Here is a 27521-nt window from a genome sequence, read left to right on the forward strand (position 1 = left end):
ACTCGAGCATCGGGTTCAAATGAGAAAGATCTTTACGTGAATGAAGCAAAAAGGGATTTTGTCGCCGGCGACTTTCTCACTTGAAACCATTTTTTGAATTTAGTAGGTTTTTTTTAATGGAAATTTTAAGTTTTTTTTTAGGTTTTTGAAATTGAAAATGTGTTGGATTTATTGATTCTTACTTGTTTTCGGGATTCCATTTAGTTTTGATTAAAGGTAAGTCTGAATGATTAATTTTGTTGAATCTTTTAATGTAATTTGTTTTAATTCTAAATTCATATTTTAAAAATAATTGAAAAAAATCACTAGTAGGTTGCTGATTTTTAATAAAAGAGCATTTTTATTTCAAATTAGAACGTCAGCGTTTATATAATCAAGTTTTTTTTAAAACTTTGATATAGTTTTGACCAAATATACCTTTATACCATTAATATAATTATGTATTTATGTCAAAGTCTTTGTTATAAATCCAGAGAACCTGCATATTTTTCGAAGTAAAAACAGACATTGAAAAATTTTGACTATGATAAAAGTATTATAGTTTAGTTTTTAAATTTATTTGTAAGCTAAAGGCAAAGAAACTTAACTTGTTTCATATAATCTAAGGCTCCTATATTATCAGAGCTGACCTATCAAGTAATATTGGAGCAAAAAAGTTCGCAAGTTAACGTTATGTTAGTATTGTGCTTATGTTAGCTCTTTGGAGCAAAAATAGATGATGAGTCGGCCTGTCTAATTCAGGGTCTCTAATATAATCATATACCAATGTCTTGGATAAGTTTAATATTTTTTCCATTCCTTATCTGTTTTGCTATCTATTTTTAATGCAGATAATTGTTGATTGGCTATTTTAATACCGACAATTGGTATTTTGATACTATGTTCATAAATTTATTATCAGACCTTTTTATTAAATCTCAATCATTCTAAAAACTGTTTTCGCATTTTAAATGAACTATGGTGTCAATAACTTTAAGAAGTTTTTTTACCTAAATTTTTATTTAAATTTCCAGAGATCTAGAATATTATCTTGATATAACCAAGATTTTAAAATTTCATCACTTTATCTATTTCCTCTACTTCTCATCGAAATCTGCCAAATTGAAGATTAATAATTTTATTTCCTCTGCAATTTTTTTTAAGCAAGGGTTAGATACAGCATTTAAAAATGTTTATTTTAGTATTTTTTTAAGAATTTATCGTGTTTTTTTTTTCATTATCTCGCAATTTTTGATTTTTAAGAACAATTGGATTATTTTGTCTAGCTTTTATTTATTCTATATCCTTTTCATAGAGAAGAAAATTTTAACATTATTCACACATTCAATTTTACTAAGTTTAACATTAAAGATTTTAGTTTAAAGTTATCTTCTTCATTTTCATTTTCTTTTACTTATTTTTGTAAATTCACTGGTTAAGTTAACTACTATTACTGAAACATTACAAATAAATAAATAAAAATAGATAATTAAGAAATTTTACAGTTTTAGATATAAAGAAGACGTTTTGTACAATTTTTAAGAAGGTAATTTTCTTCTCATTACTAAAAAGAAACCACGCAATCTCTATGATTTCTATTTATTATATTTTTTTAAACTTGAGAATCTTCTTTTTTTTGTACTTTTTTAAATATTGATGAATAACTTACTTACTGAATTAACTGTGCTACCAATCTGAATAAAGATAGGAAAAATTCACGCTTGCTTCATAAAAACAATAAAATAGGTCTATTTAAATATGTAACTTTGATATTTATGAATTAATATTCATAAATTTAAATATATAAATTAAGTTTTGATTGATAAATAAAATAATTTTTCAAAACATACTATAGAAGCTGGTTTTGTTTGATGCGAATTAGTTTGAAAAGTAATATTTTTTACGAAATTAAATCGATTTGAAGAAACAATTTAGTAAACTTATTTTACAACTGTGTCCTTATTCCTTACTGTCAAAAAAAAGTAAAGCATGTAAGCATTTAACGGCAATATTAAATAGAAACTTTGTAAAAATATTTACCTTTTTTACTGCTTTTTTAAAAAAATATTTACCAATTAAAAAATTCAGTAAATTTAACTTTTCTGTAGTTTTCAAAAGTTACTTGAGTTGATATAGAAATACTTAAAAATTATGAAAAATTTGTATTATTGGCTCCTTGATTATGTTTTGATAAGGACATGTTGTTAATAAAATCTATTTTAATCAAACATATTTTAAAATTTATTAAGTGGAAGAGAAAACAAGAAACATTTGATTAAAAATAATATTATTTTAAAATCAATGATATATTTTGGAAACTAAAAATAAAATATGTATGCAAACTCCACCTAATTTTATCTCTTCGAAAATAAATATAAACTTAAAATAAAAAAATAAAGTAAAAAAAAAATTAAACAACTATTTATTATTTTGTTGGATTAAATTAAGAGGATCAACGCACTTTTAATTATCAGATATTTAACGTCTTGAGACACAGCGTCCTATTAATTGAACAACATTTGTTACAATGTTATCACTTAATAATATTTTAAAACGTTTCAAATCGATTGCTTATGAAAAATAGGAGGCTCTACCCCCCCCCCATTGCCACAAACTCCATAGTTGCATTTCATGCACTTTTTTCCCTTCTAATCATTGAAATTTCTTTTTCAAAAGCACAGAAAATTTTGTTTTCAAAATATACAGTGCACAAAATAAAAAACTGACCACCCTGAATAATTTGATCCAATGATTGGACTTATTAAAAGTTCGAAGGGCTCTCAAATATAAGTTAATTAGTGCAGAAATTCGAAATTAGACACTAAAACGTACATCCTCTAAATAAATGTACTTTTCGGATTGCTAACTCCTAATGTATTATGGGTAATCGCAATCTGGAAAATAAAGCCCCAATAGTTTGGTCAGGAGAGTGGTTAATTTATGTTAATTTTAATGTTAATTTCACTTTTTGCTTATTTCACCATATCAACTCAGGAACTCACGAACACTTTAAGCGAATTGAAGTATTTTTGCACACAATTATAAAACACGTTTATCCAAAGATAATAAATGTTTATTACTTTAATAAATGTTTGTTATTTTTTATTACTTCCTTTAATAGCCATCGAAAAATTTTTAAATTTTAAGGTACACAATTTTTTACATCTTTTTAAAGATTGTAATTTTAAATAGTAAAATACAAAATTTGTGCGAAATGGTAAAACAATCCCTGAGAAATCGAACTTTGAAAAAGTCGTATTGTCTGATTTCGTAACTTTAAGTATCGTTTGCGCTAATTATTTAGCATAACTTGAGGTCACTCCTTCGAGTCATTAAGATTGAGTCCTAGAACGTGAAGATCCAATCATTAGATCAATAGTTATTTAGGGTGGTCCGTGTTTTATTTCACGCACTGTGCAACTATTGTATTTCATGTCAAAAAGATTTTGTTAATATGTTAATTGTATTGAAATGGACGATTACTTAGACGATTACAAAATCCAAAAGAGACAAGGATCAAGTATTGAGATAGACTAGCTTTCGTGGAGGACTTTCTAAAAGAAGGAACCCGCATTCGTTACACAGAGAAAAAAACGACGAAAACTTCCCTCACAAATGGTTAACCTGACGGTAAAGGGATTTAAACTCATGACCCGTCTATTACTGAGAATATATTTACGTCAGCACTGTGGTCTGTGCTAGCCATGAGTGAAATTCGTATCGACAGACATCGTTGGGATTTAAACCAAGTTCATCTCACTGGGTGGCAAACGCTCTGTTTCCTGAGCAGCCGCGGATCAAAGAATACAGATTTTATTAAATTTTGTGGCCGGTATTGAACAGCCGTTCCAGTTTTGCGCTTACGACTACAAATGTTATACTCTGTAAAATAATAATTTTGAACCGAACCCGGAAGACAAGAGAACTCTTGAATCAAGCTTCGAAACCATCGTCTTTTAGAACCATAGTTAGAACCATCAACTTTTTGATGGAACTAACTCACATTTGCGTTGCCTGGTGAGAAAAACCACGAAACCCTTTTATGGATAGCCCAACGACAAATAGATTCTCACCCCTGATCTATCTACTACTGAGGGTATTTTTATGTAAGCACTGTGGTAGGTGCGAACCAAGAGCAGAATTTGTAACAGCCAGGTACTGCTGGGATTGAAACATGATTCGAACGCTGGATTGGAATGCTCTATCCTCTGAGTCACCGCGGCACAAGCAATGCAGATAGTGTGAATAAATTGGAAATAAATGACAAGTAATTTTAGTCGTTAACGAGAATTACAGCACTTGAATTAGGGAAAGGTATTTATAGCTCTCTATTAAGTTTTGTATATTGATATATTTCTATCTAAATTTTAAGATCTATATCTAGCAACATGCAACCCCTCTCTCTGCTTTCTGCTAATTTTGATTGGCATCTACTCGAGTGTGAGCCAACAAAATAAAGATTTTGAGTAGGAAAAATACTTTTTTTGTAACAATGGATTCATAGTCTATATTTAAAGCAAAAAAAGCTGAAAAAAATTAACTTGAAAGCCCTTAAATTATACCCACTGTTATCCTACAATTTGCAAATACAATATACAAAAATCCTCCTCTGAATATTTAAAATTTCAAAAATATTTTTAACGCATTAACGTTCTGGAAAAAAGAAGTTCAGAGTTTCTAATAATTCTTTGTGACAAATTCTTTTCCAAAAACTGTAATTACATACATTTAATTAGTTATTAACCTATAACTAGAGTACAGGCTCAAAACAATTAAAATAAGTTTGGTATATTAATAAGAAAATGTTAACTAAAAATATAATCATATTTATATTTAAATCAAAATAAGTGTAAAATACTAAACAAAATCGTATTCTAATCTATTATATATAATTCTCTTACGTGGCTCCCAAATTTTGGCTGTATTTCTTTTCAGCCGGTGGCAACGTTTGCTTTGTTTTGAAAACACCAAAGCATTCTGCCTTTTAATGATGTGTTTCTGATCTAATATATATAATTCTCTTACGTGGCTCCCAAATTTCGGCTGAAGTACTTTGTACAACTAAATAAGATTCTTTTCACAACAGTTAAATATTTACTTTATTTTCTTCATTCATAGAGAAAACAGTCGGCAAAGAATTCTGTTAGGTTAAAAAACATTTCGCAAAAAAAAATAACGAATTCTAAAAGAAATAAAAATAAACAACTTAAAAAATAAAAATGCTGTTGCCAGCCATAGAATTTTTTGAAAGTTAACTTTGCAACATAAATCAAAATGACATAGCAGCGCAACTAGATCAAAATTATACCTGAGCACTTGACGTAACAAATCCTTCAATTCTAAAAGTGTTGTATCGCCAAATGCCCAAATTAACAATTGCGTTCTTATGGAAATTCTATAAAAAGTTTTAAATAAGCAACCTACTTCTACAACTGCTTCTTGAAGAACTTGGCTCATTGATTAAAAATATTGTTTTAATTTTACAGTACTAACTTTACTTCTACTTTCATTATTGCTATGATCCTCTTTCATTACATTTTACAACTTCATGCTAAATTTGAGGACTTTATGTTGTTTTGTGGTTGAATACTGACATTTAGAAATGTGTACATAAAAAAATAATATTTAGAGGTTAAGAGTTACCTCAGAAAAATTTGAATTGTTGACATTGAACTTAACAATGGAAACAATCGTTTTTGTGAAAAATTGAATTGTATTGTTGACATCAAAACTAAAAATATTGTGTTTCAACTTAACAATACTACCTTAATTTATACTTTAGAATTGCGTCGGAGAAATTTGAATTGTTAGTAATAACTTAAACAAAAAGTTTTATTTTAACTGACAAATACTATTATAATTTTAACTTTTTCTATGACTATACTCATTTTCTTACTCTTTTCTTTGTTTTTTATACATTTTATTTTTTTGTGATAAAATAAAAAACTTATAGTTGTTCTGCTTCTGAACACTGATGAAAACACAAAATAATGGGCTTCATCAACAATCAAAAATATATACATTTATTTTACAAATTCCATATTATTAAGGTGGCGCCCTTCAGAGAATTAAAAATACAAAATTATCTTCATCAAAGCCGATGCTTTACATCCGGCGTTCAGGGGCAGACTACTATTTCATATTGTTTTACAACACATGGCTTTAGCCCTCTGGTGGGAAAGATTTTAAAACAAAACTTACAACAGTTACTTTTCTCAACAACTGAAATTTAGAATAGTGTGATTAAGAAAAATATGTGAACTGTTTGCAATTTCAAATTAATATTAAAATGTACAGGTTTAGAATTTTCTACAGTGAAAAGTTTTCGGAACAAGTATACAGAAACTAGACGTTAAGAACGTATCCAATGAGCGAGCAAAGCGAGCATTGGATTGCGAAGAAATCTGAAATGAACTGTTAAAGCAGTTCCGGGGTTTGGTGAGCGCCAACGAGCAGGGGGCGAAGCCTCCTAGTACTGAATAAAATACTAAAATTATCTTCCCTTAAATCTTTCTTCAAAGTACATGAATGAAAATACTTGTGTTCTTATTAAAATAAAGTTTTAAATCGCATAAATTTTCGCAATTAATATGCTTTCAACTAATACACCGAAGAGGCATTACATTATGACCACCCTGCTAATAACATGTAGGACCAACTTTAACCCTCAAAACTGCTAGCACCCGCAGTGGCATTGATTCCACAAGGTGATGATAGGTAGTCTGAGGTATCTGGTACCAAGCGCTCGCCAACTGGTCCTCAATTTCCTCACATTGCGAGGGGGTAGCGTGGCAGCACGAATTTGGTTTTCCAAGTAAGACCACAAATGCTCTATTGGATTAAGGTCAGGTGAATTTGGGGACCAAGACATGACTTGAAAGTCATTGGAATGCTCCTCGACGATTCGACCCTTATGACATAGTGCATCATCCTGTTGATAAACACCATCCCCGGCAGGAAAAACTGTTGCCATAAATGGGTGAACCTAGTCTGCAACTATGCTCAAGTAGCTTACAGACGTCAGGGATTGTTCTATGAGGATTATTTGTCCTAATGTACCCCATGAAAATATTGTTCCTGGGCGAGAAACCATGAAAACCTGGGCGAGCCCATGGTTATAGATGGAGGGTGGTCATAATGTAATGGCTCTTCGGTGTGTAATGCATACAATAATAATGCTATTTCATGACTTTGGGTAATATATTGATGAACCACTTTTTTTTTAAGATTATATTTTTATATTAATCTGTAACTTATTATTGTTTTTGCCAAATATTTTGCAAGTCTTGGAGAGCAATGCATGTGGAAATCATGGTCAACTCTTTTAAAAAAACTTACAATTCCATAATTTGAAACCATACCCTGCAACTTAACATCTTACACTTCATATTTATAGTTTAAAGAAAAAAGAATATTCTTAATTTTTAGCCATCCAGAAGAATTTTTTTTGGAAATAAATCTTAAAAACAGACTCGTTTTTTCAGAACATTATAATAAAATTGCTGTTGATTAATATTTCTAATTAAAATTAATTAACTTTGCCGGGAGTGATAAAAAACGTTGTTTTTTCGAGATCATTGTGCAAAAAATATTTTTGTCCAGCATTTCTAATTAAATTAAGCAAACTTTACCGGGATTATAAAAAAAAAATTAATTTTTTTTTGTGATCATTACATGAAAAATCTTGACGCTTCCAATTAAAAATAAACAAACTTCTTCGATATCAATTAAAAAATATTGTTTGATCAAAACATGAAAAATATTGTTAACTAGGATTTTTAATTAAAACTAATAAACTTTATGCTATAATTAAAAAAATGTTTTTCGAGAACATTATATGAAAAATATTGTTTATAAATATTTTAAATTGAAATAAATGAGCTTTTCCAGGAGCATTTAAGAAAAACAAATAACCTGACAACATGAAACAACATGAAAAATGTTGATGAATAACACTTCCAATTAAAAATAAAAAAAATTTTTCGGGATCAATTAAAAAATATTGTTTTTCAAGATCAAAACATGAAAAATATTGTTAACTAGGATTTTTAATTAAAACTAATAAACTTTATGCTGTCATTAAAAAAAGTCTTTTTCGAGAACATTAAATGAAAAATGTTGTTTATCAACATTTTAAATTGAAATAAATAAGCTTTTCCAGGAGCATTTAAGAAAAAAAAATATTGTTTCAAAGTAATTCAAGTTAACGCTTATCAATCTGTCTAAACTTGGAGTAATTTCATGAAACGCGGAAGTTGAAATCTAAGAACCCGCATGTTATTGAAAGAGGGAAGAAACATTTTTTCCCAAAATTCAACCCCTCCCTTCTCTTCGCAGATGGTTGTTTATGTTATTTGTAATCAGGAAAATGTCCAGTCTTCTACAAGAACATTGGTTTGAGATAGAAAGAATGATTACTTAAAAAAATATTAACTATGTGAAAATGAAGATTTTGTGGAATTATTGCTTTTGTTGTCGTTCGAGAAAATATGTGGTTAACCCTGGACCCCCAAGTAAAGTAAGAAAACATTTAACTAAATTATTTGTTTTAACTTGAATAAACAGGGTTGTAGAGGGAGGAAAAATTTGCTCGACTTCGATTCGGGCAGATTAAAATTAGCTCCTTGCTAAAATTAGCAAATATTTTTAAAATCAGCTTAAAATTAGCTTGGATCTGATGAATATTATTATGAAAAGTATTAAGACAAATGTTCGTAATAATTTGAACACAAATATGAATGGAATGAGCATCATTACAAGTATTTAAACTATTATGAGTTACAAAATTCATTTATTACATTTAAATTATTTTGAGTCTAGTTTTAATTGAACTTCTGAAATAAAATGAAGAAAATTATTAATGTGTTGTAAAATTGGTATTAAATGAATGAACTATTAAATTATTTTTTCATCAATGAATTAGCTTTCCATTCACTAATCGTAGATTCAAATTTATTTAACCAAGTTTAAAGATAATCCAATTAAAATGCGCATGGCTTTATAATAGTTAACAAGTTCCTTAATATTTGTTAAATTATCTTTACGCAATACGATGGTCCTATATATACGTATGAGATATTATATGTAGTTCTTAATTTCTTTTTTTTTAAATGGTTTTACATAACATTACGGTTTTGTAGAAATAAATTTCTTAAAATTTATTTCATCATGCTATAACATGAAATGAAATTTTAAATAAAATGCCTTTCATTCAAATTGTACTAAAAAAATCGAAAGATATCATTTTGAATTAACATTTATTTATAAACTATGAGGCTTCGCCCCCTGCTCGCTGGCGCTCGTCAACCCCGGAACAGCTTTCGCAGTTCATTTCGGATTGCTTCGCAATCCGATGCTCGCTCGTTGGGTACGTTCTTAACATCTAGCTTTTGTATACTTTTTTGAACACTGAAGTTCTGAAAACTTTTCACTGTAGAAAATTCTGAACCTGTGCATTTCAATATTAATTTGAAATTGCAAACAGTTAGAATTCGGTGGGAATCGAAGACAAATGCTATTGTGCTTATGTAATGAGTTCACAACTTCTTAATTATGTGGATAAATACGAACAAAAGTTTAAAGATTTCTACAAAACGCCTACAATTAAAAATGAAAACTGTTGCCAACGCGAGAAAAGAAATATCATCGGTTTTATATAATAAGACTCATAACTAATAATATAACAAAACGTGGAAAAGTAAAGCGCTCAACTGAAAATAAAATAGCAATTGGGTATAATAGGAGAAAAACTTAACTACTTCCACTTCAAAAATTTTACTAGTAATAACATATAGCTTTTAGTTTAATTAATAAACTGAGTTTTAAATATCTTTGATAAATTCAGAAACTTAGGTAAAACAACAAAATAAATTATTTCCAAAGGAACTAGACTAATACAATTCCAACCTGGCGAGTAGCGACTTATAACAAAACACTTCGTTTGATGCTTACTTGTTGCTAGAAATTAGGTTCACAGAAAATGCTGTTTACTAGTTAAATTTAGTAGGAATAACACGATCTGTGACGTAAAATATAGTATACCCATAGCATAACACTTCTCATTTCTGCCAATGAAAAGGAACTATTTCAGAATTCAAAACCAACCAACCGTTTTTTTCTCGGCGACAATCGGAGATGTGGCACACCCATATTCGATGAGAATCGAAGACGTCCTGCAGTGGACTGATCGTTAAGACACGGTTCCCAGAAGATCACCGAAGTCAAGCATCACTGACTGCGGTCAGTGTGCGGGTGGGTGTCCACTTGGATCAGTCTGCGTAGGGATCGAGGGTGTGCGGTATTGGTCCTCGTTAAACTGTTCTACCGTAAAGTGCTCGACTTCGCGTGCAGGTCGTCGGGCTACCGAAACAGAGGTGTCATCCCCTCTGAAGAGGATCAAAATTGTGATGGCAGGTCTTCGGATCATCCTCAGGGATGTTTCCCAGACCGTCGCCAATAGCCCATTGTGCAGCTCTAGTGCGACGTTAATGAACTACAACAACAACAAAAAAAGAGAATCGAAGACAAATGCTATTGTGTTTATGTAATGAGTTCACAACTTCTTAATTATGTGGATAAATACGAAAAAAAGTTTAGAGATTTGTGCAAAACGCCTACAATTAAAAATGAAAACTGTTGCCAACGCGAGAAAAGAAATATCATCGGTTTTATTGATACATACTTACGCATTAGCGTCTTATATAATATAGATAACCATAATACTTTCCTGCACTGAGAGAAAAGCATGGTCAAAACTAAATGAATAAGATAAAATTTACAGCATTTCTGGTTTTATATAGACATCAAAAAGCTAGGTAATTTTTACTGATGCGTTTTAGTAAAGATTCTGGTAAAATTAACAAGAAAATATGGTTTCACAATGGGCGATAAAATTTGGTAATTTTGTCATGATATCTAAGAGCACGATATAAAAACCATTTATTCTGTTAAATTTACTTTTAAGCTTCGTAGTTTTTAAAAAATATTTGCTAATAAGAACTATAATTTTGGAAACCAAAATTTTCGGTAAACCGTTACCATATTAACTGAAAAATTACCAAATGAATGGTTAAATACTGCATATTTTGGTTTTATTAGCTGGAATTATAATTTTTTTTAATTTTAAAATCCAGAAATGTCGGTTATCAAAAGTTTTTTTTCTCCGTGAAGAATTCGGTTACAATTTTATTCAAGTATAAATCAGTGATTGAGTTGGTCTAGGGCTTTCAATGGAATTAAATATTTACACTTCTGATTGTATATTTCTTCTTTAAGCACTTAATAAGACTAACTATTAAAGTACTGCAAGTCTTAACAACTAATTAAGTAGAATTTTAAATACTCAATTACTGATAACGCTAGAAATAAAAATGCCGAATTCTTTTGAGAAATTTTGTCTAATTCTCTTTTGAGAAATAACTCAGTTTAATATTTTTTAATATTTTTGGGGAATTTATTTTTCTACGAATGATATTTAAAAAAAAAGATCAAATATTTGAGAAACGAACAAGCAAATGAAATTTCAGTTTGATTGGTAAATAATAGGATTTAATAATATGATAAATAATTTTAATAATTTGAAACACAAAATTTTTTCACAGTGGAATAAATTTGTTCTTTAAATGGAAACTTTGTAAGTCAATGAAATTGCAAAAATGCTTTTGTACTAATTTTTGAAATTATTGTTAGTTTTTAGTTTTTTAATTAACTTTAAAATTTAAGTACTCTAAGTCTTTATTAGACTTTGAAAAGTCTAATAAAAAAGACTCACATTTTTGGGTGTAAACTATTTTATACTAGCATAATATTTTATAATTGTTCGTAAGTCTAAATGTTAATTTCAATCAATTTTAAAACCTAACTAAAATAAAAATATATTTGAAGGAAAGTGACATTTTATTGTCAACAATAATCTTTTCCTTCCTCTGCGATGAAATTGGCGTCATTTTTAAGATATTTACTGTTTAAATAGAATTATAATGATAGCTCCGGAATGAGCAAAACTGTCACATAAGTATTATTACGCATCTTCATAATAAATTTCTACAGTGATACATTGTAGGCTTGCCCTGAAGTTTCGTATAAATGATGCAGGAAATTTTATACTAAAATGATACCACTGCGGAGGACCAATAAAATTTTAGTTTAACACAGTCTTTTTTTATATACGAATAACATTATTTTTACGTATCTACATTAAGTACTATGATATTTTACATCTAAATACATATGTACCAAATAATTTTTAATAAATGTATCAAACAATTTATGCGTTACGCTGGGAGCAGAACCATGGAATTGTCCTTAATCTTATTTGTCGAGAAAAATTAGACTATTTCTTAGGAAAAAATAATACCAAGATTTTTTCCATGCAAAGCTTTGTTGTGTCCTTATAAATGATGCCTGAAAACTTCTCTACTTTTCTCTGTGCGATTTCCCATTTTTTAAGGGAAATTAGATTAATTAGAGGGGAAGAATCAAATGTATCCTAGAAAGGCAATTGAGGCATAATTTCTTATGTATTTTTTCACGCCGAATTAAATGAAACTATATAATACGACGAACATCTCTATAGTTGCAAGGCTTTTTATGCATAAAATTTACATCTTTAGACATGCATTTAAGTAAACATTTTATGTTACTATCTAGGGTATAGTTTCCAATGTAATTTTTTTTGCATCGAATTGAATGAGATAAAACAAGAATCGATAAAACAAATAGTTAAGAAGTTATAAGAGTTTCGGGTAAAAAAATAAACAATTTTAATAAACTTATTTACGGATCTTATTTTGCGAAACAGACAAGTGAGGTATTTTTCCTATACAGTTCTTCTCGTTTAGTTATATGAAATCAAACACTTGTAAAAAAAAGCCAAACTTTTCATTAGTTGCTATATGTCTTTTTATGAAAATTAGTACAAATTTTAAATTGTAATTTCTGTAACCAAAATTTTGAAAGTTTAAATCTACAATCCTAACAAGCGGTAAAGAAAAGTAGTATTACCGAATAATTAAAAATCCTACTGACTCGAATTTCATCTCACTCAATTCAGTATGAAAAATGACATCTCAAACTATATACGTTACATGTACGTACAGTATATAGTTTGAGATGCCACTTAGCCCCTAAATATACGTTACATGTTCACATAGCCCCTAAATATCAGAGTAAAAAGTTTTCAAAAGTAGTAATTTGCTTCATAAGTACGAATCCTATAATGTATTATTAATTAGCAACTTATAAGACATTTGTTGTATCGACTCATGTATTCGCTTCAATGTGAAAAAAATACATCCAAATACTTACCGATTATTTTAGAATGTAATATCATACACATAGATAAGCACGATTACAAAAATGTACTTTTTGTCCATGAAATCCTTAAAACTTATAAACTATTAATCCGATTGTCTAAAAAAATTATTCAGTGGGGAAAAATACATCGGATCCAATGATTCACTTGCAAAAACACAATGCTTCACATGCTTGGATAAAAGAAAACCAATTCACCCCTCAAATTACCTCGATTACCCTTGTAAAAGAAGGAAGTGTACAGAACAGAATAATAGAATTCGCAGGTATGATTTATATGCATTTAAAAAAGCTTTTTAGCAAAAGGAAAAAAAATTACTCGGGAATTATTTTTTCGAAAATATATTTTTTGATATAATTACTGAACTTTATTTGTTTAAACTATAGTCCTTATTATTGTATTTATTTATTCACGTATTGAATTTAACCTAATAATTTGAAATTTACATTTTATTTATATTATCATTATTAGAACTGACATTGATATTATTATTAAAAATTATTATACAGATATAAAATTATTAGATTTAACATTAATGAGACAATGCTGCATATATAAAATCAGTGATGCAGAAAAAAATATTTTTATACTTTTGTCATATCTATAAAACAAATGTTTGCATATTTGTACCTGCTTGCTTTATCCTTTATTAAAAATGAGAATTGCGAAAGAATATTTTTAAATACAAGTTTTTACAGTTTTCGGCATTATTTACACTGAGATACTCTGATAAATTTGCGGTACTTTTATGCTAATGACATTTCTGATTAAAAACAAACAAACATAATTCTGATAATAAAATCAAAATATACAGTATTTAAATCATTCATTTGGTAATTTTTCTTTCATATGGTAACTATTTATCGAAAATTCTGGTTTTCAAAATTTTAGTTCTTGTTACACATTTAGTAAAAAATGCAGAGCTGAAAACTAAATTTAACCAAATAAATGGTTTTTAAATCATAAATATAATGATATTTTCTATAATAAAATGATATTTCATTTTTAATTTTGCCGAAACACAATACCTAAGCACTTCGGAAAAAATTACAGTGGTTTATTTGTGTTTCCATAAAGCCAGAACACACAGTAAAGTTAACCATATTCTGGCAGTTTTCACCTCCATTGCATATTTGGTGAAAAATTTTGATAATATACTCAAAAATACTGTTTATTTTCTGAGTGTACTTCGAAAGTATTTTACAAATAAATACATTATGGCTGCTTAGATCGATTATTCATAAACGGTGTCCTTTTTTTGAACATTAAAAAAAATTAGGAGATCCAAGCTTGGCGATGTAGGATTTAAAAAAAAATTAAATTGAAATATTATTCCATTTTTAAATATTGCAGCTGTTAAAAACATAACTAAGTACACATGCAAATAAATACATTATGGCTGCTTAGATCGATTATTCATAGACCATGTCCATTTGTTAAACATTAAAAAAAAATTTAAGAGATCCAAACTTGACCATGTAGGATTTAAAAAACATTAAGTCGAAATATGTCAAAAACACATACTAAACAAAACTATTTTTAAATATTGCAGCTGTTAAAAACACATCAAAGACTACAATTGTATTATAAAAGAAATAAAGTGTTGTCTTTTATCAAGATCAAAAGCTTTGAAATATTGGGGTATTTGTACTCGTACTAAATCTTTGACAATTATAATAAATTAACAAATTCAGAACTAAGTTTTAAATATGTTCTTTTTTAAATATCTTCGAAAATTTATATGACACTTTTTATCACCATGTAAATTTAGCCGACCCTATCATGAATTTTTTTTAATTTAAATACTTGAGAAAATACATATTTTCAAATTTGTTTTTACTTAAGATTAATTAACTTTTTATCTATTTCTGCAAGTTCTATTACCAAAATTGAATATGAATGGCATCATTAAAATACTTGGTCAGAATTTTCCTTAACAGGTTTGTAATATAAAAGTTTTTTTTAAAAGAAAGTTGCAGTAGTAGTCGAAAGTTTTCCTCCTTAAGTTTGTTTAAGTTCATTTACTTCCTTAAAAATTTTCTACGTCCAAAACTTCTCAATAGATTCAGCTAATTTAAAGCTTGAACAACTTAAAAATCAAAGTAATATACCCTTCAAACGGCCTTTAACAAAAAGGGACTCTTAGGATAGAATATATATTATTTGTTCTTACTTTCGATAGCAAAATGATTAGAGCGAAGGTCCAAACAGTATTAGTTCCGCTCTTTTCAATCCGAAAATAAAACTTAATTTGGGAAGAAAACGATGATTGAGAGAAAGTTGAGAGGATAAATAGTTTTTGAAACGTTATTTTTCGTATTTAAAATTTTTTGTTAGTTTTAATAGTCCTGAAATAGTTTTTGAAACATTATTTTTCGTATTTAAAATTTCTTGTTAGTTTTAATTGTTTTGAAAAAATTTTTGAAACGTTATTTTTCGTATTTAAAATTTTTTGTTGGTTTTAATAGTTTTGAAATAGTTTTTGAAATATTATTTTTCTTATTTAAATTTTTTGTCAGTTTTAATAGTTTTGAAATAATTTTTGAAACGTTATTTTTCGTATATAAAATTTTTTGTTAGTTTTAATAGTTTTGAAATAGTTATTGAAACATTATTTTTCGCATTTAAGATTTTTTGTAACAGTATTTATAGCGAGAAAAAAAAACATTATCAAACACTCTTAAAAATGTTTGTTCAATTCCAGTTCGTATCCAATATTAGCTCAATTTCATTACCAATATTTGTTTAATTCCAAATCCAATATTAGCTTAATTTAATTTTGCGTTCGACACAATTATATAGCTGAAAGGTTGCTAGTCTGGACACGGGGGTAGAGTAGAAAAATGGAATGTTTTTGTTATTTATCACTCAATAATTCACAATAAATTTTGGAAGAATAGTGATATTGTATGACACAATTCGTGATAACAAGACAAGATTGTTAAGAAGTAAATTAAAAAAAAAAAACAATGTTTTTATTGAGGAAAAATGACTTCTTAATTTTTGCTTCAATTGAAATTTCATACTATTTTTATCCATCATTTGTAACAATCGGATATGAAAATATTTATAACACATTTTAAAATACACATTTTTTTTTAATTAAACAATGGTGAGTTTAAAAAACTAAGGATTTCACGGGACTAGTTTGGACACATAAGTGTTAGGAAACTACTTAGGAAATATACTTAGGAAATGTCAGTATTAACAGATTATTTTTTTTAGTGGTGGTAAATTTTCTTGAATGATACCAAGAATTTACTTTCTTAAGAGATCACATTAACGATTAGAGTTCTAGTACATATATATATTTATTTACAAAATTACATATGGAGGTGGGCACGAATTTAAGCGATAGAACTGTTATCCTCATTAAAATTTTCTCCGCGAAATACGTTTTTTACGTGAAATATTAGAGCGTAATTTTTATGGTAATATTTATTTAATTAAAGTGATTCATCGATTTTACTGTAATTATTACAGTAAAGATTACGGTATACCGGATTTTTTGTTCCTTATCGTGTTCTGGTTAAAATAGATTTTGCGGTTAAAAGTAATTTGATCCGGAATTTTTATACTGTAGTTTGCATCCTATATTGATTCCAGCTGATTTTTTTAATTGAAGATAAAATTATATTCCTATTTTTCTTGGATTCTTGAAAATTAGAATTACTTTTCTAAAATATTTAAGAGTAAGGAATATTTATAATTTTAAATTAAATGCTTTTGGTCGTTTCTCGTTTCTAGTTTAAATTCAGTAATGGCTTCAGTTCATTATCTTATGTAATATACAATTATATACTTAATTTCTTGAGGATTTTATTATTTCTAATAAAGTATTTAGTGACAATGTAAATATTTAGTTTACAGGTAAATGCATTTAAAAGTTTCCAGTTCATATCGAATATTAATTTCAATTTATTATTTTTTATCAGATATAATTAAATACTTTATATTTGGTATATTTTCAATAGATGCCGTTACTTCTTTAAATTATTTAGTGAAAACGTAAGTATCTAAAATTAAAATTAACTGCATTGCGTTGTTTTTAGTTTCTACTCAATATCATATTCAACTTATTTTTTTATAATGATCGTTTAATGCAATCAGATAATGACTTTTTTGCTTTTGTTTGAAGATATGATTATTTCTTTAAAGTATTTGGTGAAGATTTACACATTTCATTTATGATTAAAAGAAAGCACTTGGAAATTTCTAGTTGATATACAATTTTAATTTCAAGCCATTGTCTTATGCAAGGTATAATTAAATACAAATGATCAAAAATAATTAGCGAATGCATGTTGAAACACAATTATTTAATATTATATTGAATGCATTTGCTATTTTGTGTATACCTAAAGCTACACTGAGAAAAAAATATGGCGAAAACTACCAGAATATGCTTAATTTTACCTTGTTTCCAGCTCTATGGGAGCTCCCAAAACTTTTAAAAAATTGCTATCTTTTTATAAATTTAACAACAAAATATGGTTTTGTTCTTATGTCGTTTAGTAGTAAATGTGGTAAAATATGGAAATTTGTTGAGATTTCTTAGAACATTGCATAAAAAACCATTTATTTGGTTTTGATTTACTTTTTAGTTTAATAATTACTGAAGATGTGGTAATAAAAACTATAATTTTGAAAACGAGAATTTCCCGTAAATATTTAGCAGAACGGAAAAATTATCGAAGGAATAGTTTAGAAGCCGCATTCTTTGGTTTTATTACGAAAAATATATTTTTTTTACCAGAAATGTTATTACAGTACAAGTACGGTAATTTTACCAGAATTTTTTTCTCCGTGTTACTTAAATTCATTGTTTCACGTAATACACAATTTAATACTAATTGTAAAACAAGTATTTAATATGCATCTTTTAACAATACAATTGCTTCTAAAATGTGTTTTCTGAAAAGGTAAATATCTCTTTCATAATTAAACGTCTAAATAAAAGTGTTGAGCGTGGAACTGTATTTTGTGAACAATGGTGTGTTTTATTATTTGTTACGTCAGTAAACTTTTCAAGCAATTTACAAAATGTACATCTCTCAATTTAATGAAAAGATTGTCGTTTAACAGTTTTTCTCTTCTTTCATTGGAGAAAAATATCACATGATATAATCTTGAAAATAAAGGTAGATCCAGATAACTTCCCTATGGGTATCAACAGTATTATATTAATAAAAGTTTGTAAGGTGATTATGTAAATTATACTATAAATGTAGGTATTTCTAAATTATTTATCCATCCAATATTAAACGGTATTTGGCCGTAATATTTATTTATCTTGCCTTCTGAACATTTCCATTCTTTCTGCATTATTATTATATTTTTAGTTTTGATTATTATTTAAAATTGAAGGCTAGAAATAAAAGCGGTGCTCATTTTTTATATTTTAATCCCATGATAATATCTAATCATGCGATAACTTACGATGCCTTTCAATACATTTAGCTACCGATTTACAATAGCTGAACAGTTAATAAGTTATAATTATTTTTTATGCAAAAGTCAACAATGCATGCAAATAAAAAATAATATTATTAGCTGTTTTATATATTACTGCTTTACTAATACTTAACTTATAGCACTATTATTAAATAACCTTTTTATCTTAGTTGTTTAATTGTTTCAGTCACCAAAAATTAAATAAAAATTAAAAAATAAGTTTGTAGAAACTTTTAATTATAAAAAAAACGGAAATAAATTTTAAAATGTTATAAAAACAATAAGAAACTTGAAACAACACAAGTTTATGGATAAAGTTATAATAGTAACAGAGTAAAACAATTCGATTAAATTGTATCTCATTTATGTCAGAAACTTAGAAAAAAAGATCAAAAGAAAAAAGAACTGCGAAAACAAACCTTAATAACTTGTCATTTTTCTTTAAAAAAAATTAAAAGCAAGTTAGTAGAAAAAGTTGCAATGGTAATCGAGTAAAATAATTAGACTTGAATTTTATCGCCATAGCACCGAAAGCTCAATACCACTTCTCCCACAATAAATAAACAAATTCAAAAACAAAGAAACTATCATGTAATAAAGAAATCAAGCAAGTAGTTTTGTCATTAAAAATTGAAACAAACAAAACAAATGACTTTACTTTTTAACAAACAAAAGATGGTTGTTTTATTTAAAAGATGGAAACTGAAAGAAGCGTGCAAATCAAGGAGTGCCAACTTCTCAGCCAACAGATCTCTTAAAGTAATTGCTTTCTGCGTATCACTCCTCCACTCATATTTTAAATTTAAGTTTCAATTTGATATTATTTACCTGGTATTCCTACATCATAATTAATTCATAATCGCTTTTCCAGTCAATAAATAATAATATTAATAATAAACATTAAATAATAAAAATTAAATAATAATAGTAATAATAAACATTTTAGCAGAACATGTTATAGAACAAAAAAAAATTATATACCTTAGTTCTCACAAAAATAATTACCGTAAAATTACTGAATCTCTCTAATTTAATAAATATTACTGCAAAAATTACGGTATAATATTTCTAAGGAAAAAATGGATTTTATGGATAATGCAGCCGAAGATCAAATTATACCATAATTTGATCAGAAATTTTTACAGTGTGTTTGTCTTGAGAAAAAGGAACACAATAATAATAGAAATTTCAGAACAAGCTTTTTGAATAATATGACAATTAATAATAACTTAAAGGGCATGTATGACATTTATTTATAATTTTTTTTCCAGGCTGCATTTTACTGCAAGAGACTCCTCATAACAATGCTTTGGACTCAAGCGCTGGTAGCTTCCATGGCAATCATTAGTGTAAGTAAATTGTGTATTGTTATGTAATTTTACAATCGCTAATATACGCATAACTTGTCCTTGCATGCACATTGCGTACTGTTTAATGCATGATTGATATTGTGTACAGGGTGTATTATCTTATTTTTTCAGTTAATACCAGTATCTCATTTCTCATGAATATTTTTTAAAATCGAAATAAATCGATCTGTATTGTCTATTTCGATTTTAAAAAATATTCACGAGAAATGAGATACTTGTAATAACTGAAAAAATAAGATAATGCACCCTATACACAATATCAATCACGCATTAAACCGAACGCAATGTTTATGTAAGGGCAAGTTATGTGTATGCAAGGACGCAATATGTTCTGTATACGCCGACCTTCATCTATGTTTTTAAAATGCTGATAAAAAATGTATACCCGTTGGGGGTTATTAAACAATATTTTTGAGTTGAGAAAGAAACATCAAGAAAACATTTAAATGAAAGAGAGAAATGGTCAAATTAGTATGCAGTGCAATGCTTATTTTTTTTTTCTAAGATGAAAATAGGCTATTTCTAGTCACGTAGGAAATTATGTCAATCTTGTTTCGTGAAAAAATGAAGGGAAAAACTAGGTTTGTTTACAAAATATATGAAAAGAAACTTCGTGTTTGATGTTAAAAATAGAACAAATAATTAAAAGATCATTGTAACTGTGATATAAATATCTAAGTCTTACTGTAACCACGTCTTATTCAAATCAGTTCTAAAATAAGGCTATGTGACTTAAAAAATTATTTCAAACTTATTAAACGTTGGATTTACAAAATGCATTTTAATTATAGAGAGCAAAAATTTAATTATGTTGAAAATTAGAGAATTAAAATTTCAATTCTTAAAATTGCAATAATTTATTTTACAGATTTACCTACGTTAGTTGGTGATGTTTCTTTTATAGGTTTGCAACTTTAATGTTCTTTCTTTACAATACTTACAATACTTAATGTTCACGATACTTTCAGTTTCGCCAAGTTAAATAGTTATTAGTGTTCAATTTTGAGGGTTTTTCTTTTTCTTAATCAAAAGAAGCATACTTTTTCCTTGGATATACTGGCATTTTTCAGGACGCAAGGAAACAATGCTTACAATTCAATCAGGACTATAAACACGTATCAATGAAAAAAAAAACCATACAGTTCAATTGAATGTTAGATCACTTTTTTTGTTGGATTTATGGAATTTAATATTTGCATAACATATGGGCTTGTTGTTACAATGAACATTAAAAACAAAAGCAAACTCCAGGACGAAAACGTTCCCGGTTGTAGATTTTAACATGAATATAGCGGAGTCTGAACCTGTATCTACGGCGTTTCGGTACTCTAGTGAGTGGGAATGTGGTTCCAGAACTTTAGTGAACAAATAATTAATCTTAACCAAAAAATCTGAAATTACTTTTTTTTAAAAGAAACTTTTATTAATACATGTACATCGATAGAAAATATAAGTCAGAGAAAAATGTATCTGTTTAATGAAAAATGTAACTTTAATCTAACATGAATCCTGTTTCATGTAGCTTTGATGTTTCATGTAACATTTTCAACATAACATGAAAATTGTAAATGTATAGTCTGTTGATAGTTAAAAATGTAGCTTTTTATAAAGCCGTCATCTTTGTTCTAAGTAATTTGCATAAATAAAAAAAATCCCAATTAAAAATACTATCAATCAAACAAAAGTCTAAAATAAATATGATAAAGCCTTATTAGCTAAGACAACTAGAATAAAGGTACCAGCTTAAGTTACAAAATGCTTCACATCAAGCGATTAGACTATCAGGATGAAAAGAAACTCGACAATGAAATGATTAAATGCCGCACGCTCAGATAATTAGCTAAATATCCTTTTAGCCGCCAATAATAGCGTCAATGTTTCCTTTTAATCGCCGACCAGAGGCGTCTTTAAAGCTTGCAAAAATTATTTGTCTCTCGCAATAAGCTAACAAGACGAACCTTGTTTGAAGAACAGGATAAAATTCCTCACTTGTGATTGTCGCACCTGTAATAGAAGCAGGAAATGACCCGTGATGACCGAACAAGTTAGGAGGGAAGGCAATATAAAAACTTATAGTTACCACTATCGCGGAAGTTCTCTTTCTCATTCCAAACATAAGCATGCCCTTGACCTTCTCGGAAGTGTCTTTTTGCAAACAATCATGTGGGTCAGCAGGGAATGGTTGGACCCAAGCGCACGTGAGGAATACTGTTGCATCATTGCCAATATAAAGAGATGCCATAGTTCAGACAGTTAACCATTACCACATTTCTCCAGGGAAAGGAATATAGGGCAAAAAATTGAACTGGAATTTAATTTAGTCGTTACTCAGGAATGTTGAAGTTTTCATGGAATTTAATTTTCGGGTCCTCGGGATTAAACCAAGTGAAACTTGTCTTTTTATTTTCTATTATTTTAATTGCTAAGATACTATTCTTAATTTTGATTAAATATTCAATATCCCCTTCTGAGAATTATTTAAATATGAAGAAATTTTGTTCAACCGATATTACCAAATTTTACTTATTGAAAAATATTTTCAATATACTATGACAAACTTGGCTAAAGAAAAGCCTAAAAATCTATATTACTAAACTATGTTCTGTTCAGTTATTTAACCGTTTGTAACCAAGTCCCATTGCTACATTTCTGAAGGGAAAAGAATATAAGGGAGAGAAAATCGTCAGAATTCAGTCGTTGTTTAGGAAATTCGACTGAAATTTCTGTAAACCGATGTAAGAAATTATCCGATGATAAGAAATTTAGCCGATGGTAAGAAATTTAGCATAAATAAAAAATAAACTCTACATCAATAAATATAAATTTTGCATGAACTAGTTAATTTTAATTTTCAATCCGAAGTTTTTACAGTTAATCATAACCTTAAGGAGAAGGATAATATATATATATATATATATATATATATATATATATATATATATATATATATATATATATATATATATATATATATATATATATATATATATATATATATATACTATTTTTAAGAACAAAATAATCACAAGTATTTGACGCGTGTACACTGTGCTTGTTGCTAAAGCTTCTGAAAAATTTTGCATATACATCGCAAGAGCAAAATATCTGTAAATGTTACACACCTATTTTTGTGAACAACTATGCGTGGTTGACAAAATTGCATATAAAGTTATTTTTTTACTCGAAAAAATTGCCAGCTTCAAGAAGAAAAAAAATATTAATTGCCTTATATATTAGAGTTCTTATTGTTCCTCTGCCCCAGAGAGCAGGTTTTTACACAATCATTAAGTAATTACATACTTGTAGTACATTATTTGATATCTTAAGTTTTGTCGAATTTTCAGTTTACTTCATGTATTAAAAACTGTTTTGAAATTTCTCAATTTTATTCAATTTTATTCATTCAACAATGTAATTGGTTCCTGGAAACATATGTTTTTCATGTTATTTTTTAGCACTCCCAACAAAATGAAAAGGGTTTTCTTTTTCTTTTTATTGTTCTCTAAGCTTTTGTCCGTGGTTAAAAACGAGTTCCACATTCATGAACACATAGAACAAAAACAAAAGACCGTCGACCAGACATAATGGTCGGTCATCCCAATTGTGCATCATTTATATGAAAAATTTTGATATTTCATTGCTTTTTTATTCTTTTAATATCAAAATCGAGTTAGTTAACAGTTAAAAAATAATTCTCCTTTGTGTTAAATCAGCATTATTTGTTCTTTTAAAATAAAAACTTTAATAAAAAAAATAATAAATAAAAAAAAATATAATTAAAAAAAAACCAGGAAGAGTTATTGTTGAAACATTTTCTTTGAAATATGCTAAACTTCGCTTTCAAATTCACTCTGTACAGCAATCTATAAGTCAAAAACTATCTCGTAGTACCCCATGTTATTAAGTGTAAAACAAAAACACTCACAATTTTAAAAGAAAATGATTAATTTTTAAAAATTTTAAACTTTTATGTTATTTTTATTTCTTTTGGCAATGCTGGGCGAATAAAAGAAAAATTAGAATTTAACACTGAAATAGCAGAAAAGTTTATGTTATTATCTTAATTTTAATATATTCAAATATACTTGTTCACGGAAAAAGAAAACTACGAAGCAAAACATAATAATTTCTTTAAAGTGTTAAGTATTATTGTTTAGCGACGTTCTTTAGTATCGTTAGAAGCACGTAAGTTAAATCGTCATTATAAAGAGTTTGCAGCAGTTAATAAAGTTTTTTTTTAATATTTCAGTTGGTATTGGGAGCAGATGAAATAAAAGAAAAAATTGATTTGGAACATTCAGAAGATATCGCAACTTCACCCGAGGAAGATAAGACAAAAGTTTTTCAGGAAAGAGGAGATATTCAACAAACTTTTAAAACAAAACAGCAAAAGAAAAGTGGCGGAGGTCAAGAAAGTGTAGTTATTCCAGTACCAGCTGCACCACCTTTAAATCATATTCTTATTCCTCCTCCAAATTTGGTGAGAAATCCTGGTCCACCACCACCACCTTCTCAACAAAGGAAAGAGGTGCACCACTCGTATAAAACATCAAACCAAATACTTCACCAATCTTTTGAAGTTTCTCCAGACATTCAAGGTCATCACAATTCATATCAAACTGGAGGGGGTCATCAAGAATTTCACCATCAGGAAGTAAGTGCTCACCACGACTACTCATCGGATCACGACTCTTCATACCCAGATACTGGTGGCAACCAAATTAATATTCAAGGCCATTCCGAAGAAGATGAGTATAAGCCTGAAAGCCATAATAGTTTATTTCAAGGATTTCCAAGTTTACCCCATAGTGAGCCATGGCCTTTGCCAATGCCAGATATGCCTAAAATCATCCATTTGGACGTTAAATGCGAGAAAAATCTTATGAAAGTCACCATTGAATTTGATAAACCATTCCATGGAGTAGTATTCAGTAAAGGTCATTACAGTCAAGGTAATTGTGTACATTTACCTCCTGGAACAGGACATACTAGTGTATATTTCGATATATCCATTAATAGTTGTGGAACCCATGGTAATTCCCCTAGCGGACAATACAATAACTATGGGAGCCAAAACCCATCTGGAAGTTACTTTGAAAACACTATTGTCGTTCAGTATGACCCCCAAGTACAGGAAGTTTGGGATCAAGCTCGGAGGTTGAGATGTACATGGCACGATCAATATGAAAAAGCTGTAACATTTCGGCCATTTCCGGTAGACATGTTAAATGTAGTAAGAGCTGATTTTGCTGGAGACAACGTCGGATGTTGGATGCAGATTCAAGTTGGTAAGGGACCTTGGGCCAGTGAAGTGAGTGGTATTGTCAAAATCGGACAAACTATGACCATGGTCTTAGCCATCAAAGACGAAGAAAACAAGTTTGATATGATGGTGAGAAACTGTATCGCGCATGATGGTAAACGAGCTCCTATAGAACTTGTGGATGGTCAAGGCTGCATCGTTAGACCCAAACTTATGAGTAGGTTTACTAAAGTTAAAAACTTCGGATCCAGCGCGTCAGTGCTTGCATTTGCTCATTTCCAGGCATTTAAATTCCCTGATTCCATGGATGTTCACTTTCAATGCACCATACAGATATGCAGACCCAACTGTCCCGAGCAGTGTGCAGTTTCTTCTCCAGGACTAGGTCACCAAGTTGTGCCAAATCACGATCTTTATTCTTCCGGATCAGCTCATTCCGCTGTTGTAAGACCAAGAGAAGAACGAGATGTTTCCCACCAGATGGAGCCACTTGTTAAAGATTCTATTCCCCAGATGACTGAGATTGGCTTGAATCGTGTTATTCGCGTGGTTTCTTCAGGTGATCTTGCGTTTGCTGATCTTCCAGCACCAGAAGAGGCAACATCAGACTTTGAAAGTTTCGAAAAAGATGATGTCATCTGTATGTCTACGCCTGGATTTGCTGCTTCCCTTATAGTGCTGCTTTTGATACTAGTTATATCTTGTCTCGTAGCTGCTTTTCTCTGTCTCCGCCAAAAGTCTCCCAGAGACATAATTACTTCTATATCTGGCACAATTATAAAGAAAAAGTAATTGGATTTTTTGAACTTGACTCTTAAGAGCTTAGATCCTTATTTAATGGATCATGGCAGAATTTTATCATTTTTTATTTGTTGTAGCTGTTATTTCAACTCAGGAATGTAAACATTTGAGGTCGAAAGATGAAATGGATTGAATGTCTATGAATTATTCATTAGCAACAGAAAAAAAGCCAGCTTGCTTTTAGATTGGATGATTTATTTCGAACGAAGAGATATTATTTATTTTATTGAATGATTGAAATACAATTTCGCAAAGATTGCAATGTATTAGAATCATACGTCATTTTTACTTAGCACGTTTTTCCTGAGAAATTTATTCTTTGTCACATGCAGTAATTTTTAATTTATTGCATATTACAATCATATTCTCAAATTCAAATGTTTTGTTTGTCATCAAATGTCATCAATTCTATTTCGTAAGCTAGTTTGTAATATCATTTGATTTAAGAAAAATTTGTTATAGTTCATGTTTGCAATTTATAGAAAAACAATTTATTTAAATTATAATCTTAGAAGGAATTTATATTGTAAGATATTTTAAAGAACAGAAAGTGATCACATAACATTCAAATTTTATGCAGCTAATATTTAGAAATTAGTCATAGTGCGCTTTATATTCAATTTGTTTGGATAGCTTATACACTTATCTTGATATTTATTGTAAAACTTTTTTACACTTCTGAGACTTTTACGCTAAAAAGCACAGCCAATTCATTACTTTTTTTTCAATTTTAATTTTCATTGGAAATGTAAACACAAACATTAAAATAGCGGATTTTATTGAATCAATTACAGAAAATGTTATGTGAGGTTTTTGTTTTTAAAATGTTTCATGTTTTTAAATGTTGTATCTAGATTTACTGGAAAATATTGTTTTGGAATTTTACCTTGATGTTTCAGCTTTGGAAATTATAGTTTTTAACAAGTTTTGGACTAGAATTTTTAAATATTTGAAATAAGAATGAATATTAATTATAGAAAATGCATCCTCCTATGCATTATTGCTTATTTTAGGGTTTCGTTTTAAATATTTTATGTATTTCTGTGTACAGAATCCGTGCAAAGGTCTGTTTGTGAAAAACACTAAGTCACATTTTTCATTTCTTTATACAGTTTGTCAAAGTTATTGTCATATTTTTCATTTATTTATTTTTATTTTGGTTTTATTCTCAGATTGTACGATTTGGTGCAGTTTATATAGTAAATAAGAACCACCGATTAAATAAAGTATCATTATGAACGTGACTCAGATTTTACTTATAATTATGCAAAAATACAATTTGTACTATGCGCCAAACAAGCGGAAAACTTTAATATTTTTGATCTAGTAATGTTGATGTTCC

The 27521-nt window shown here is 28.5% G+C and overlaps 1 protein-coding gene across 2 annotated transcripts; it reads left to right on the top strand.

Moving 5' to 3' along the window:
- LOC107442813 (uncharacterized) lies at nt 1-27423 on the top strand. 2 transcript variants are annotated; one of them, XM_016056469.4, is made up of 3 exons: nt 1-216; nt 20017-20094; nt 24365-27423. In XM_016056469.4, the coding sequence occupies exons 2-3, from the start codon at nt 20050-20052 to the stop codon at nt 26168-26170; spliced, it is 1851 nt and encodes a 616-aa protein (XP_015911955.1). In that variant the 5' UTR covers nt 1-216; nt 20017-20049; the 3' UTR covers nt 26171-27423. The 2 variants fall into 2 exon arrangements, with proteins under 2 accessions (XP_015911955.1, XP_071037276.2); XM_071181175.2 differs by lacking the exon at nt 1-216 and adding an exon at nt 8303-8497.
- The last annotated feature ends 98 nt before the right edge of the window (nt 27424-27521 follow it).

This window comes from Parasteatoda tepidariorum, chromosome 8 (genome assembly GCF_982258835.1).
Source record: "Parasteatoda tepidariorum strain Cologne lab strain chromosome 8, Ptep-v5.0, whole genome shotgun sequence".
In the NCBI taxonomy this organism is placed as follows: Eukaryota; Metazoa; Arthropoda; class Arachnida; order Araneae; family Theridiidae; genus Parasteatoda; species Parasteatoda tepidariorum.

Coding starts and splice junctions, on each gene's coding strand:
- LOC107442813 (XM_071181175.2), top strand. CDS start 8,423: ATGAAGATTTTGTGGAATTATTGCTTTTGTTGTCGTTCGAGAAAATAT. Junction 8,498..20,016: donor ACCCTGGACCCCCAAGTAAA/GTAAGAAAACAT, acceptor TTTTTTTTCCAG/GCTGCATTTTACTGCAAGAG. Junction 20,095..24,364: donor CTTCCATGGCAATCATTAGT/GTAAGTAAATTG, acceptor TTAATATTTCAG/TTGGTATTGGGAGCAGATGA.